This window comes from Centrocercus urophasianus, unplaced genomic scaffold (genome assembly GCF_019232065.1).
Source record: "Centrocercus urophasianus isolate 14NV4802_14NV808 unplaced genomic scaffold, USGS_Curo_1.0 seq_10, whole genome shotgun sequence".
Lineage (NCBI taxonomy): Eukaryota > Metazoa > Chordata > Aves > Galliformes > Phasianidae > Centrocercus > Centrocercus urophasianus.
Window position 1 is genome coordinate 102,739,510 of NW_024884142.1, and position 14,700 is coordinate 102,754,209.

Genomic DNA, 14,700 nt, shown 5'->3' on the forward strand with positions numbered 1-14,700 from the left:
TAGGAATACTGCCAAGTGATTAGAAGAGAACAAGTTGTAAATTTAAACACCATTTTGATTCATTAATCTCCAACAGCTAAAGACAAACCAAAAGCAAAATTAACATGATCATAAACTAAGCACTCATATCCTGCAGAGAAGAGAGAGCTGAGAGAGAACAAGCTGATCAAAGACACATACTTCATTGTGAGCTGCAAGATTAGTGCTGCTTTGGTGAGCTCACACTTTAGATCCCATTAACTAATTTGTTTTAGAAGCAGGTAGCACCATAATTAATCTTAGCTTCAATTCGAAGTGAAACAAGGGAATGACCTATCCATCTCCAGATGACATTGAACCTTATAATCTGCTGCAAGTTTATGTATAATCTTTCATTGTTGTTGACCAGGTAAAGAACGGTAACCAATTTCACAAGCAGATGAGTCACAAGCTTCCAAGATCTCCCTGGGAACACAAGAAGGAGGTTTTGTTTTGCTAGCTAGCCTTGATGTACAGTGGCAAGCTGAAGTGATTCCAAATAACCTAGAAAAATCTACTGTGGTTTTTACAACCAGAAACGAAAAGCTAGAAGCCATTAGCAGCAAACCAGGCTGAAAAGGCATATAGTATCCCAATAACTCAGTCCCCTTAAATCACACTCTCCAAGAAGAGTGCTTCAGCAGAAACAGGATTTACTTAAAATATGAGTGTTTACTGCATTTCTATTTCTGTATAGATTGTTAGGCTAACAAATACCAGAGTTTTGTACAGTTACATCCCTTAATTTGTTGAAATTCATGAAAGAAAAATAAGAAACACTTCAACCACCAATTGTTTAAATCCATCCATCTGAAAAGTCTTCAGCAACTATACCTTTTGTTGTTCACTGCTATCTCTTACCATAACCATATTTATCATCCCACACAGCATGATAGATGGGTAAACCCTGAGAGAATTTGTTACAAGATGTAGCTTTCCAAAATTGAATTAATGTTATAGTAATGCTGATATTTGTCAGGAAGTAAATGCATATTTACATATTACTGCTGACAAAGATCTTTCCCTGATGAAACGTGGTACATTACAGAGAAGAAATTTTCCATATATATATATATATATATATAAGAAAAAAATAATTCAAAGTCTGAATAAAATATTTGTCTGATGAATTATGCAATACTAAAACACTGTCCACTGAATTGAGATTATTTCTACCATAGCAGTCAGTTTCCATATGTTGAAGCAGAAAGGTTAAGGTGCACTTGCTGGTGCACGAGCGTCCATGCAAAAACTCCTCCAAATAACTGTTTAAATTCTCACAGAAAGACTAGGATGGGATCACAGCAATCATCACAACCCAACCCCATCTGCCACAAGCAGGGATACCAACTACTAGATCAAGTTGCCGGGGCCCCATCCAACCCAGCTGTGAGTACCACGAGGGACAGGGCATTCACAACCTCTGAGCAGCCTGTTCCAGCACCTCATCACAGTGAAAAATTCCCTTGATATTTAAACTGTCTCCTCTCTTTTGGTTTACAATCATTCCCTCTGGAAACAGACAAAACATTTAGCAGGAGATAGAAACATGCCAGCAATGGGTTAACTAAAAAGTGCAATAGGACATCCCCTGTTCCAAGACACACATCTCCCCCTCCCACTGCAGTCTCCCCCCACTTTTATTCTCTCCTAGGGTCTGCAAGATTTTTTTCCCCCCACTTACACACTGCACTTGGTTAGCATGTGACACAGAGCTCAAGTGTAACACCTGCTTGCAAGCTCAATCACTTACAAAACAAGATAAACTGGCAAGGTCAGTTCTCTACAAAACAAGATAAACAGCTGTAGCCACATATACAGCTTCACTTAAAACTGTCACACAGCCCGTGGTTCTAGTCACATAGGCATCCAGTTGTGTTCTCTCCCAGAATCCTTTGTTTCACCTTGGGATCACTCTTCGGTCAGAACCTCTAGGTCCCTGACACACCTCAGCAAAGTCACTCTCAAGGAGTTCTTTTTCCAGTCTGCATACATATCTAGGATTACCCTGATCCAAGTGCTAAACAATGTACTTTGCTTTGTCAAACCTTGTTAGGTTCTTGTGGGTTTATCTTTCAAGTTTATCAAGGTCTATCTAAATGACATCCCTTCTTTCTGCCACATCAACTGTACCACTCACCTTTGCGTCATCAGCAAAGTTGCTGAGGGTGCACTCAATCACATCATCTACATCACCAATAAGGACATTGGACCTTATTATCCGTCCCGAGATAGACCCTTAGGACACTGCTTGCCACCAGCCTCCACCTGGACATAGAGCCATTGACCATAACCCTCTGGCTGCAACTTTCCAACCAGTTCCTTATCCACCAAGTAGTCCAACCTTGAAATTTATATCCATCCATTTTAGAGATAAGAATGTGGTGTGGGACCATATCAAAGGCCTTGTAGGAGTCCAGGTACAACAATATCAGTCGTCTTCCCTTTGCCCATCACTTCATCATAGAAGTTCACACAGATTGGTCAGGCGTTACATTCCCCAGTGAAAAGTGAAATAATGCTGGCTGTCACAGACTATCTGCTCATCCCTCATGCACCCTAACATGTCTTCCGGGAGGACTTGTTCCAAGACCTTCCCCAGCACAGAGGTGGCCTGTAGTTTCCTGGGTCTTACTTTCTCCCTTATAAAGGAAGTGATGTTTCCTTTTTTCCAGTCACCATTTTTCACCTCATTTTTCTTCAGTGATCAACACACTAGAAAAAAACATCAAGCAATTCACCAACTAAAATTTAAATTAAGGGCACATAGATGAAAATCTTTCTGAAGAAAGATATCTTTTCATGGGTTGCAGCACATAAACTACTTACAGGAAGCTGATAAAAAGCTGCAAGACTAAGGAAATAGAGTAAATCATAACTTTTCACTCACAGATACGTACTGCTTGATACCATCATCACACAACTCTAGCTTTGCTCTTCCTCACAGATATCAACTCTTCATAGACATCTCATTTAGTAAAAGAATTATCTCCAAACAAATATGTACAATCATCAATACATCAGCTGATAGATGGTATGTGTTGAAAGACGGATCTAAGCATATAAACGTTCACATATCCAGAAATGAGAGTTCACCTTCTAAAACTAGCATTGCAATATTTGACTGCAGTAATACTTACACGTAATCCTGTTTTGCTGTCCTCCAAATGATAAACTGTCAAGCCATCTTCTTAATATGGGAACATTGAGTACTTGACAAGAAGTTGTCTTCAACTACACATTTGCAAGTATGCTGTGTAGAACAGATATGCACACCTGGATGCATACAATTCACTAGATACAAAATAGAAGAAGGAGAATCAAAGCAGAGTAATTTGTAGGGAGAGCTAATAGTTTTTCAACTTACGTACTGGAAAAGGATGAAAGCTTCTGTGTATGCTGTCTTCCGAAGATGCACTAACCTAACTAATAGAATCCTTAGACTTGGAAAGGACTTCTGAAGTCCATCTAGTTCAATTCCCCTGCAATGCACAGAGACACCACAGCCAGATCAGGTTGCCCAGGGCCTGATCCAGACTTGCCTTGAAAGTCTCCAGGGACAGGCGTCAACCACATCACTAGAACAGATCGCCTCACCACCTTCACTGTAAAAGATTTTTTTCTTTATATCTAACCTAAATCTACCCTCTCTATGCTTGAAACCATTTCCCCTTGTTCTATCACCACAGACCCTGCTAAAGGGTCTGTCCCCTTCTTTCCTGTTGCTCCCTGTTAGACACCAACAGGCCGCTCTCAGGTCACCTCACAGCTTCTCTTCTCCATGCTGAACCCAGCTCTCTCAGCCTGTCCTCATAGGAGAGGTGTTCCATTCTGTGGAGCATCTTCGTAGCCATTCTCTGGATGCTCTCCAAGAGGCCCACATCTCTCCTGTACTGAGCACTCCAAACCTGGACACAGTGCTCCAGGTGAGGTCTCACAGCACAGAGCAGAGAGGCAGGATCCCCTCCCTCAGCCTGCTGGCCGAGCTGCTTTTGATGCAGCCCAGGATACAGTTGGCTCTGGGCTGGGAGGGCACACTGCTGGCTTGTGTCCAGCTTCCCATCCACCAGTACCACCAGATCCTTTTCAGCAGGGCTGTGCTTCATCTTTTTATCTCCCAGTTTGTACTGGTAATGGGATTTGCCTCACCCCATGTGCAAGATCTTGCATTTGACTTCATTGAACCTCATGATGTTCACCTGGGTCCACTATTCAAGCCTGTCTAGGTCCCTCTGGATAGCATCCTGCCCCACTGGTGTGTCGACTGCATCCCTACAGCTTGGACTTAATCCCGCAGTCCATTCTTTGTCTATCAAGCAGTCCACCCATCAAATCCCTATCTTTCCAACCTGGAGAGAAGGATGTTGTGGGGTACCATATCAAAGACCTTACTGAACTTGAGATAAGAGCCACTGATGTCATTGCCCTTGTCCATTGAGGCAGTGACAGTAATCCAGAGCGAGTAATCCAGGCTGTTATTGTTGCAAGTCAAGTAGAAATTTATCTTTGTTCAAATCTTGTATGGCTACCCTCAATTATAGCAATATGTACTTCTGTCTAGGAGAATAATCACAACAACCTAGATCAGAGAAAATTATTATGGAGCTGCTATATGAGTTTAAGTGGGAAGAGTCTTATCTGTGGAAGAAACAGAATTTCACTGGGAGCTACTGAAAACATCACCTCATCTTCTTCTCTCCCTGCAGTCTATTGTCACTCCTCCATTTTTATCAGTAGTTCTGACTACATGACCATAGAGTTGATCTGATTTATCTAGTGAAAAAGAAGAACTTCAAAGATTATCTTAATTTGCATGAATTGTATGCCAAGTGAAAAGCTGGTTAAGTGTACTTCAAATGAACAAATATTCTTTACAAGGGAAAAATGGCAAGAAAAATGGCAACCTTCTACTGAAAAAGCACACTTCTGAACAAGCATCCCAAGTGGAATGTGGAGGCTGTAGAGAAAAAGGAATATGAAATAATAACAGCAAAACCTATACTTAGCACCTAGCTACTTTTCATTAGCCATTTACATCATAAAACTCTAAGAGTAACTAGCATGTAGCTTCCCATAAGTAGGTTCTAAAACATAGAACACTATCATTGATTTAACACAAATGATACAAGAGCTACAGACCAGAATGCATGAAAACACGCAGTTTACATATAACTATTTATTATGATGCACTTCACCAAGAAGTTGGTAACAATCTCTAATAAAACAGGAATACCAAAACACATCTTTATTTGCCTGATAGAGAGTACTTTCGCTTTCAGAACAGACCAGCAATTAAAAGTAAAGAAACTAACATAAAACAAACAAAAAAGCCATCTGTAACACAATGGAAAGCGCAACAAGACAGCAGAACAGCAAGATCCCAGATTACAGCAAGCAAGGATCTGCTCAAAAACATAACAGAAAAAAAAGAGAAAAAAAAAACCGCTTATCTTTAAACGACCTAGAATGTCCTCAGGTGTAGGGGAGATGATGAGATACCCTCACCAATTGCCAACTGTTAACTGAGGTCTGGGAAGGGATGCATCCTGGCTCTGCCCCTTCTCTCACTCAGGCACACTGCATGCCCCTGAGCTCCCCTGGGACAGCCCTGCCTTCCCAGTCACTCAATCGCACGTTCAGGCCATGACTTAGCATTTCCACTACGCCATCCTATATTACTGTAAGAAAACAGATTCTGTTTTTCTAACACCCCATCTGGATAACTTGTACACATAGCAGAAGAAAACATTTGACAGAGTTCAGTGCAAATAGCTAGTAAAGAACAGGCACATCTTGTTTTCCACGAAAGAATATCACTTTAGAGACGGCCACTATACTCAATCTCCTCAGTTCTGCCCCTCAAGAAAGACTCCCAAGTGTCTTTAAAGATAACGAGAAGTCGGAATGCCGTTAGGATCACAGGATCATTATAAAAATGCTGCTCTTCCAGCAGCCCACAGCTGCAGCTCTCCACAAGCAGCACGCTGCTGCTTCCTTCTGCCTGGCCGCACCAAACCGCGGCACAGCCTGTGTTTCTCAGACACCGATCGCTTTTCTCTTGATCAGTCTACTTGCTTTCAGCAGTCAAATTCAGCTTGATTAACCACCATTTGCATTTAACACGAGAGTTTTTCTTCCCTGTTATACCTGAAGAAAAACCCGACGCCCCGTTAAGCGTTACAGGTAGTTAGCGAAAGGTGCCGCGCCTCACTCAGCAGCCTTCCCGCAGCCGCTAAGCGGAGCTCCAGAGCAGAAGCAGCGCAGGTTCAGCTCGCAGACAAGGTGCGGCCCGGCGGTGGGGGCGTGCCCCGCGCCAAGCCCCGCCCGCTGGTGAGCGGGAAGGAGGCGCGGGCGGCGCGCGGCATAGGAGGGAGCGGGGAGCGGTGGGTTCGGCAGCGCGGTGTGCGGCGTGCGCCATGAGGGAGACGGGCGGGTGAGGTGGCGGCGGGACTTTTGGGCCGTTCCTCCTCTTCCTCGCGCCTTTCTTTGAGGCTTGTTTTTCGCCGCGGTCTTTGATGCCTCGTGTGAGGGGCTGATGGGTGGGAAAGCTGCCTGGTTCGGGGAGGCCCTCTAAAAGCGTAGGAGAACCCCCTGTGAGGGGCGCGAAGGGCGGTAGAGTGGGTTAAGGGCTCCGTGAGGTTAAAAAAAAAGGAAAAAGAAGTGAGTTGGTGTTGTTAGTCCCGGATCCGTGTGGCTCGGGGAATGGATTGCTTTAAGTTACGTTCCTGGGTAAAACTAGAGCCTACCAGAAGGGATCATTGGAGCAAGGGTGTGTGGTGTGTCTGAGTGGTGTCGCTCTTCGCGTTGTTCTCCGAAGGAAGCGCTGGGGCAGGCTGTGCCCTCCTGTTCGCTGATGAGCTGCCGGTGTGTTTTTGCTTAGGTGTGATGCGCAGCAAACAGTAGAAGCAACACAGGCTCTTCTGTCTCCTGTGAGAATGGTGTCGTGAGGAGAAAGATATTCATTATGGTTGCCCTCACTTATAAGCTGGAAGTTGGCAAAGTCTCTGAGCTTTTTAAAAACATAGTAGCAGACACTTCATTTGAGAAACAAGGCCACGAGAAAGAATGAGGGAAAGAGTTTAAAAAAAAAAAGCCACCAGAAAGCGTCCACAACTAAAAGCTGCAGCTACAGTTAGATAAAGCTGCACGGAGATAAATCCTTCTTCCCTCAGTGGAGGAGTGAAGACAATGATTGAAAATTTAAAAGCAAGCAATCAGTTTCTATGGCTCCTTTAGGTCAGCCATTGAAATTGTCTTGTGGGTCTTCCCATGTCAGCTGAACGTATTGGGTACCTGAATGTTTTCACAACTTGTTGACTAACCCAGCTGATATTTTATATATATAATATAAATGTCTGTGCACGTACAGCTAAGACTTCTGAACTATAGAAGTTGGACATTGTTAAGAGCACAAGGCTCTGCATAAGCTGCAGATTGGTTGATAGTTTTCATTCATGTTCTTCCCTGAACAAAATAAGAGAGCACTGAATCTTCAGCATCGACTCTGTTGAGTAGACCATGCCATTTTCTGTCCTCCTTTACACTGAAGTGTAATACCCTTTCAACATCAGTAGAAGCATGGCAAATCTGTTTTTTTCTATCTTGCAGTTTGCTATTGTGGTATCGTGCTTCAATGTGACTACAAGGAGCTTGTCGTAAATTGTTTTGATTAATGTTAGCAGGAATCTGGTGGGAGTAGCTTAAGTTAAACAGTGTGAAACAGAAATGTATCTAGAACTTCTGCTGTAGACAGGGTTGCCCTTTATGGATATCAGATCTTATTTCCTAGTGATTTGTTCTGTTTACGACGATCCATATAAAATGCATTAAGGTCGAAGTAACTTAGGATGTATTTAATATTCATAACTGTGGTTTCTTTAATGGTTTTGACTCTCAGTATTAATAACTTAACACTTGCAATCAGAGCACCTTAAAAACTCATCTAAATGGTTTTCTTATCGATATTAATGGTGAGCAGAAATTGATTTGGAAACCTGTAAGGTGGAAGATATTAGTGAGGTTTTGGTTTGTTTCTTTTTGTATGTTTTGCTTCTGTCACGTCTTCAGTATTTTTTTTTTCTCCCATAGTACTTCTATGCTGCAGAACCAGCCACACAGGCACTATGGAATTACCTCTCCAGTTAGCTTGGCTCCTCCAAAGGATGTAGATTATATTCATACTCAGAAGCTAGTTGAAGCAATGGAGTCATTTGGAGTATTTGAAGATGAGGAGGAATTGAATCACAGGTATAAAAACACAAATATTAGTTAATCTCTTGATTTTTTTTATTTTTTTTATTTTTATTTTTTTTTTGAGACCAGATTTAATGTGAGTTTTATTTGCAGGCTGGTGGTTCTTTGTAAACTGAATAACTTGGTCAAAGAATGGATTTTTGAACTTGGTGAGAGCAAGGTAGGAATTCTTATTATGCTCTTATTGAAAAAACTGAAGCCTCATTGTTTCTATTGATGTCGCACTACTGACTTACGCTCAACTTACGTCTTTACTCTTAAGTGTCAAGCAGAGCTATGGTAACTGGCACTGAAATATGGTGGAAAAGATTATTCATATCGAGATCTTGAAGTCTTTGAGGCAGTGAATAAACTTGTGAAGCAGCTGTATCAATTGGTTGTAGCAGTTAACAAAGATGAACGTTTCTGGGGAGTCAAATGGAAGTTAAATGGGCACCAATTTTTGCCCCAAACAGCTTGAGGAACTCAATCTAATATGAAATTATGCTAGACTTGCCTATTGTATAAGATAATGTTAATTAAAGTGCTTCTTCTGCAGGAAGGGCTAATAGTAGGTCTTAATTTGTATAAAAATAATTAAAGGACTGCTGCATTGCTCATGCTTTTTTGAGTTGCAAGTGCTTACTTTAGAAAAAAAAGTATTAGTCTGTTGGAGACTTGACTGACAACGCAGTACAGGAGTGGAAAGCCACATTTAAGGATGTATTCAAAGTAACTCATTCTAATTAAACCTGCACATAGTTCAGTCAGTATTATATTCTAAAGAGAACTTTCTTCTACCTGCAGAACCTTCCCCCTTCGGTGGTAGAAAATGTTGGTGGCAGAATATTTACGTTTGGTTCTTACAGGCTTGGAGTACACACCAAAGGTAAAGTTCTAATTATCTGATAGTAGTTTTAATGATTGATAGTGGCTACCAACAGTAATAGGAGAAATTGAATCTCTCTGCAGGTGCTGACATAGATGCTCTTTGTGTTGCTCCTAGACATGTGGAAAGATCAGATTTCTTTCAGTCATTCTTTGAAAAACTAAAGCATCAGGAAGAGATAAAAAATCTAAGAGTAAGTAAGCTCTTCCTCATAGACTGTTACTTCTACAAATAGGAACAGTTGTTTGATATTCACATTAGTAGTGAATATATTTCAAGTTCTTGACCATTTTAAACAATATTTTTTGTGGTGTGAAAATGTTGAAGCCAAGCTTTTGGTTCCTTTTCCCAGTGGCTGTACATAGTGGGGATCTTTGTGGTACACTTGTCCATATACCCGGCTTTAGCAAACACTGAATTTGCCACTAAGGGTTTTGCTTTAATTTTAGATGCTGTGAGGGGCTTGGAAATGAGGTTATTACTTGCATGTAGAAAGCAGAAGGGTCAGCTTAAATTTAAGGTAGATGAATATGATGTAGAAAGGCTTCTGTCAGTACTTCATAGGGCTGGATTTGCTTCAGTATTTTCAAATCATTTGTCTCCTTTTCTTTTCTGGGTACTTAGCTTGAGATTTTGCAGCATTGATGCATATGAACAGCTGTATATAACGCTCATGGGGGCACATGTAAGCGTATGTAAACATTGCTGCTTTGTAAAATCACTTCCAGAATGTTGCATGTCTTACATATAAAACTGAACTCCTGACCTGCCAACTTCTGAGCAGGGGGTAATACCATCTTCCTTGGGGGAGGGAAGTGAAAATACTATAAATGTTATTCTAATCAAGGCCTTAAGGTATGTATTACTCAAGTATCTAGTGAAGGTGTTGTGCCATGATGGTGTGTATCTTCTATAGGAGGTGAAGGATCTTCAGACTTCTGTCTGTATGGCTAATCAACACAGATACGATCTTTACTCAAAATATCATGATACTATTTCACAGCTAAGCTGTAAAAACTTATTTTTAAAAACAGCTGTTTGCTTTGGCAGATCTAGTGGATAATACCAAAGGTGCTTCTAGAACAGCCGTTTAGCATTGATTGTCACCAGAGTTAAATCTTTGACATCAGCTTGTGCTTCACTTGTTGAGTTAGTGATTCCTGGTACTAAGTCTCCAAGAAGTCCATGTTTTTGAGTGCTGTAATAAGATTTGAAGGATATTTCGGGTCATTAGTTTGAGAAGAGAAGTGAATGTGTGAACGTTTTTGAGAAGGTGGGGAATTTTGCCCTTATGAGTTGTACTCTGGTGCTAGCCTTTGGTCTCCACTGTAGGCCAGCAGTCACGTGGCCTTTTGCTGAGCAGAGGCTAGTTTGCTTTGCACTGGTTACTTTCCCTGCAGGCTGCTGGATGTTTTCTTACCTATTTTTTTATATGTTAGAATTTAATCAAATATTTCATGCATCCTTTTATTTTCATGTCACTTGTTTTGTTTGCAGGATGCCTGAATTGCTTATCCCTAGATGTAGCAGTCTTACCTGAATGCTGCTTGCAGTCTGACTCTAGCTAAACATAGAAGGAAAGAGAGGCTTTGTTCCTGTGGGGGGTGGGCACTAAGCACCTGGAATGGCTGTCCTTCAGTTGTTTCTCCTAGAAACATGAGCTAATAAGCATAGCTCTTATGCTTACATTAAGATTGGAGGCTATGCTTGTTCATTCTTGTCTGCTCTGTTCTTAAAAACAAACAAATTCAAGTTGTAAGCTTTCTAATCTTTATTATACGTTGACATTTTTCTTGGAAAAAGTCAGTTGAGTCAGTTTGATCAAAGTCAGTTTGAGTCAGTTGAGGCCAAGCTTCTTATTTAGCAAAAGTGCTAGCATATGTGGCCTCCTGCTTTAAGTTATGGGGACAGTCTATGCGATAGTTTTTTTGCTGTCCAAGCCTTAGGAATGGAGAAGTGCTTCCCTACCTTAGTTTTCCTCTGGCAGTCACATTGGAAAAACTTCATATGTATAAGCAATGAGCTTAAATAACTTTAGTATCAGTACAATACTGCCTGCAGCTTATCCAATTTTGTTGGTTCAGAGGCAACTCAGTACTTATATGAGTACTATAAATTCTTTATTTCTTTGTGGTCTGAGGAAAATGACAAAGTAGCAAAAGGGGGTTTTTAATTATCCTCTCCTTCCTAGGCAGTAGAAGATGCATATGTACCTGTTGTTAAGTTTGAGTTTGATGGCATTGAGGTAAGAATTCTTTTTTGTCCTTTGCAATAGGATAACTTAGCATCATCACAGGTCTCTGAAAATTTTACCAGGGTTTTGGTACCTTAGGGTTTTTAGAAAGATGTAGGAGAACAGCTGTACCACAGTCCAGGGGAAGACATTACAGCTGAAATGGAGTTTGGAGAAAAGTAAGTCCTTAGGAAGCCTGGCACACGTAAGAAAATCAAGGATGTTTTATTCTAGATGTGTGCTGTAGGCCAGGTTTGCCTGCTTGAATTGTTTCCATCTCACAAGGACTGTGCATACTGGAAATAAAGGCTGAGGCTTTGCTAATTCTTCTTGGCTGTGACAAGCTAGCTTTCTTCAAAAGGCTGTGTGTTGTGTATTTCACTGTATGAATTGTGGGCACAGTAATAAACATGCTATTGCAAATGGGGGGAAAAAAGTAACAAATAAATGCAACAGGACAAAATGAGGAAGTATTTGCTTGATTTCTGCCTACATTTGTTGGTTGTAGGAATCCTTGTATCTTGAATAAATGTTTTCCATTAAATGAAGGCAGGTGTGTGTTGAAGTACCCAAGCATGTTACTGCTTGATATCACTATCATTAAATAATAGTTTTTTTATCATCTTTTGTCATGTAAAGACATGTGGCTTTTGTCATGTAAAGACATTTTCTTAACTTAGGTTGTACTAAATAACATAGGCTCAGAAGGGGTTACCACACATAATGCTGTCTGCTGTAGTTGAGGTCATGGAGTTAAGGTGCAACTTTGCTTTTTAAAGGGAAATCTAAGTTCAGAGTCTTAAAACACCCCCCCAAAAAAAAAATAATCAAAAAATCACCAAAATCTTTTCCCAAACTTTTTTATGTAAGCTAGAAAGAAGTGATGCATTGTAGAATTTGTAAATAAGCTTCAAGCAACTTTTTTGTTTGATACTTCTTTAAGATTGATCTCGTGTTTGCAAGACTGCCTGTGCAAACTGTTTCTGATAATCTTGATCTCAGAGATGACTCGCGTCTCAGAAGCCTGGATATAAGATGTATACGGAGCCTAAATGGTAAGTGTGTTCGTGCATCTTCAGAAAGATGCTACTAAAACTGGTATGGAATGCATGTTACTTCATCCAAGCGTCTGTGTGAGGTGCAGAAACTGATCTCAGTATACTTAAAATCTGAGGGGGTGACGGTGGGCTTTAAATTTAAATGCTTTCCTTAGTAGTGAGTAGGTAAGCCTGTATCTCCTGTTCCATTGGTTGTGATGTGCATTCTTACAGTGTACCACGGAGTTTCTCCAAGTGAATAAGTGAAGCACTTGATAGAGAAAGAGGCATTGTGATTACTAAAAATAAAGATATTGAGGATACCTGAATCCTCACCAATACCAACAGATACAGCTGTTGAAAGAAAGCTAACTTTCAGAATAAGTGTAGAAAGGCCATATTAAAATTTACTGGCTGGAGTCTTAAAAAAAAAAAAAAAAAAAAAAAAAAAAAAAAAAGTTGTATCAGTTATCCAAAGTGATCCTGAATGTAGGTGTAATCCAGGTAATGCAAAACAAGTGATCCAGAGTTGTTTTTAGACTTGAGTATTAAGTTGTAAGCAATTGATCCAAAATAACAAAATCATGTCATACGTATGAATTGTATCAAACATGAAATGGACCTGTAGCTGTTACTGCAAACTTTGGTACTTAACTTTTTTTTTTTTTTTTTCTTTTTTACAGGGTGCAGAGTTACTGATGAAATATTGCATCTAGTACCAAATAAAGAGAACTTCCAGCTCACACTCCGTGCAATTAAACTGTGGGCAAAACGTGAGCAATGTGATTTTATGATCTTTGAAATTTTGGGGGGGAGCTTCATGCTGGAAAGGAAGTTAAAAATCATTAGAAATACTTCAGACAATTCTTTTAAATGTTAGTTGTTTTTTTTTTCTGGGCAATAGACATAACAAGATAAGATTCTTATTGGGAACCTGACTACGAATGGTAAAAAGGAAGCCAAGTTTATCCAGAATCCTTGATAAATAATGAATTGGGAAATATCGTAATATCTTATGGGAGTGTAGTTATAGCAAGTGCTGGAACAATGGCAGAACTTTTTTTTTTTTTTTTTTTTTTTTTTTTTTTGTACCTCTTCACCCTCCTGGAAAAGAAATCAGGGCAAAACAATATCTTTAACAGTATAAGCAGATTTCAGAGCAGTAATATTTTGGGAAATGGTGTAGTAATGATTATTTATCAATGTAAGAACCAACCCTTCTTAGCTGCTTTTTTTTTTTTTTTTTCTGTGCTACATGATCTTGTGAAGTCTGTGCTGTAAATTTGAAGGGATGTAAGAATAGGCTAACTGCAAAGTATCCTTTCTAGGACGTGGTATTTATTCCAACATGCTGGGATTTCTTGGTGGGGTTTCTTGGGCAATGCTAGTAGCAAGAACGTGTCAACTCCATCCAAATGCATTGGCTTCTACTCTTGTGAACAAGTTCTTCTTGATTTTTTCAAAATGGTAAGAGCTATTGCTTATGCCAGTTACAGTCTATAAAGTAGTAACCTTTTTAAAGCTAGTTCCTTAAAAATGGTATTAACAACATTCAGTCCTAGCCTGAATTACATGTCTGAGTTTTAAAATGGACAGTTGTTTATCAGTTAATGGGTTATCTTTTATAGGGAATGGCCAAATCCTGTACTGCTGAAACAACCTGAAGAGAATAATCTTAATTTACCAGTATGGGATCCTAGGGTATGCAGAAATTAAATACAAAAGCCTTAAAACTTTCTTGTGGATTAAACTGATGCTGAACAGAACTGTTTTAACACCTTAGGTCAACCCATCAGACAGGTACCATGTAATGCCAATCATCACCCCAGCCTACCCACAGCAGAACTCCACATACAATGTATCTACATCAACACGAGCTGTAGTGGTAGAGGAGCTCAAACATGGTAAAAATAAAGTTCTTTCTGTGCTTATTAACTGATTAAAAAGTATAATGTTTACTGTGTGGAAGCGTTGTTTGAGTTGGTTATGTTTCATGAAATGTCCTGCTCCTTCAGGTAGGATGGACCACAGGGAAAAGATCTTGAATTGCTGACCAACCCAGTTTTACAACAAAACATTGTAGTACGCTTGCTTTGTGTCAAGGGAATTCTTGCTTTTCATCTATTAATGTTCAAAACTTTTATCTTGTAGAGTTTGTATCGTGTTTTTATCATATTTTTGCAATGTCAACTGTAGGTCTCGCAGTTACAAATGAGATTCTCCAAGGAAAGTCAGATTGGCCAAAGCTCTTTGAACAACCAAACTTCTTTCAGAAATACAAGTATGTATGA

The 14,700-nt window shown here is 40.0% G+C and overlaps 1 protein-coding gene across 1 annotated transcript; it reads left to right on the top strand.

Moving 5' to 3' along the window:
- Nucleotides 1-6,393: 6,393 nt before the first annotated feature.
- LOC122159705 (poly(A) polymerase gamma-like) lies at nt 6,394-13,880 on the top strand. Its single transcript, XM_042817508.1, has 9 exons — nt 6,394-6,451; nt 8,107-8,265; nt 8,365-8,431; nt 9,058-9,139; nt 9,223-9,332; nt 11,331-11,384; nt 12,316-12,427; nt 13,093-13,182; nt 13,738-13,880. Exons 1-9 carry the CDS (start codon nt 6,435-6,437, stop codon nt 13,878-13,880), a joined length of 834 nt encoding a protein of 277 aa, XP_042673442.1. The 5' UTR covers nt 6,394-6,434.
- The last annotated feature ends 820 nt before the right edge of the window (nt 13,881-14,700 follow it).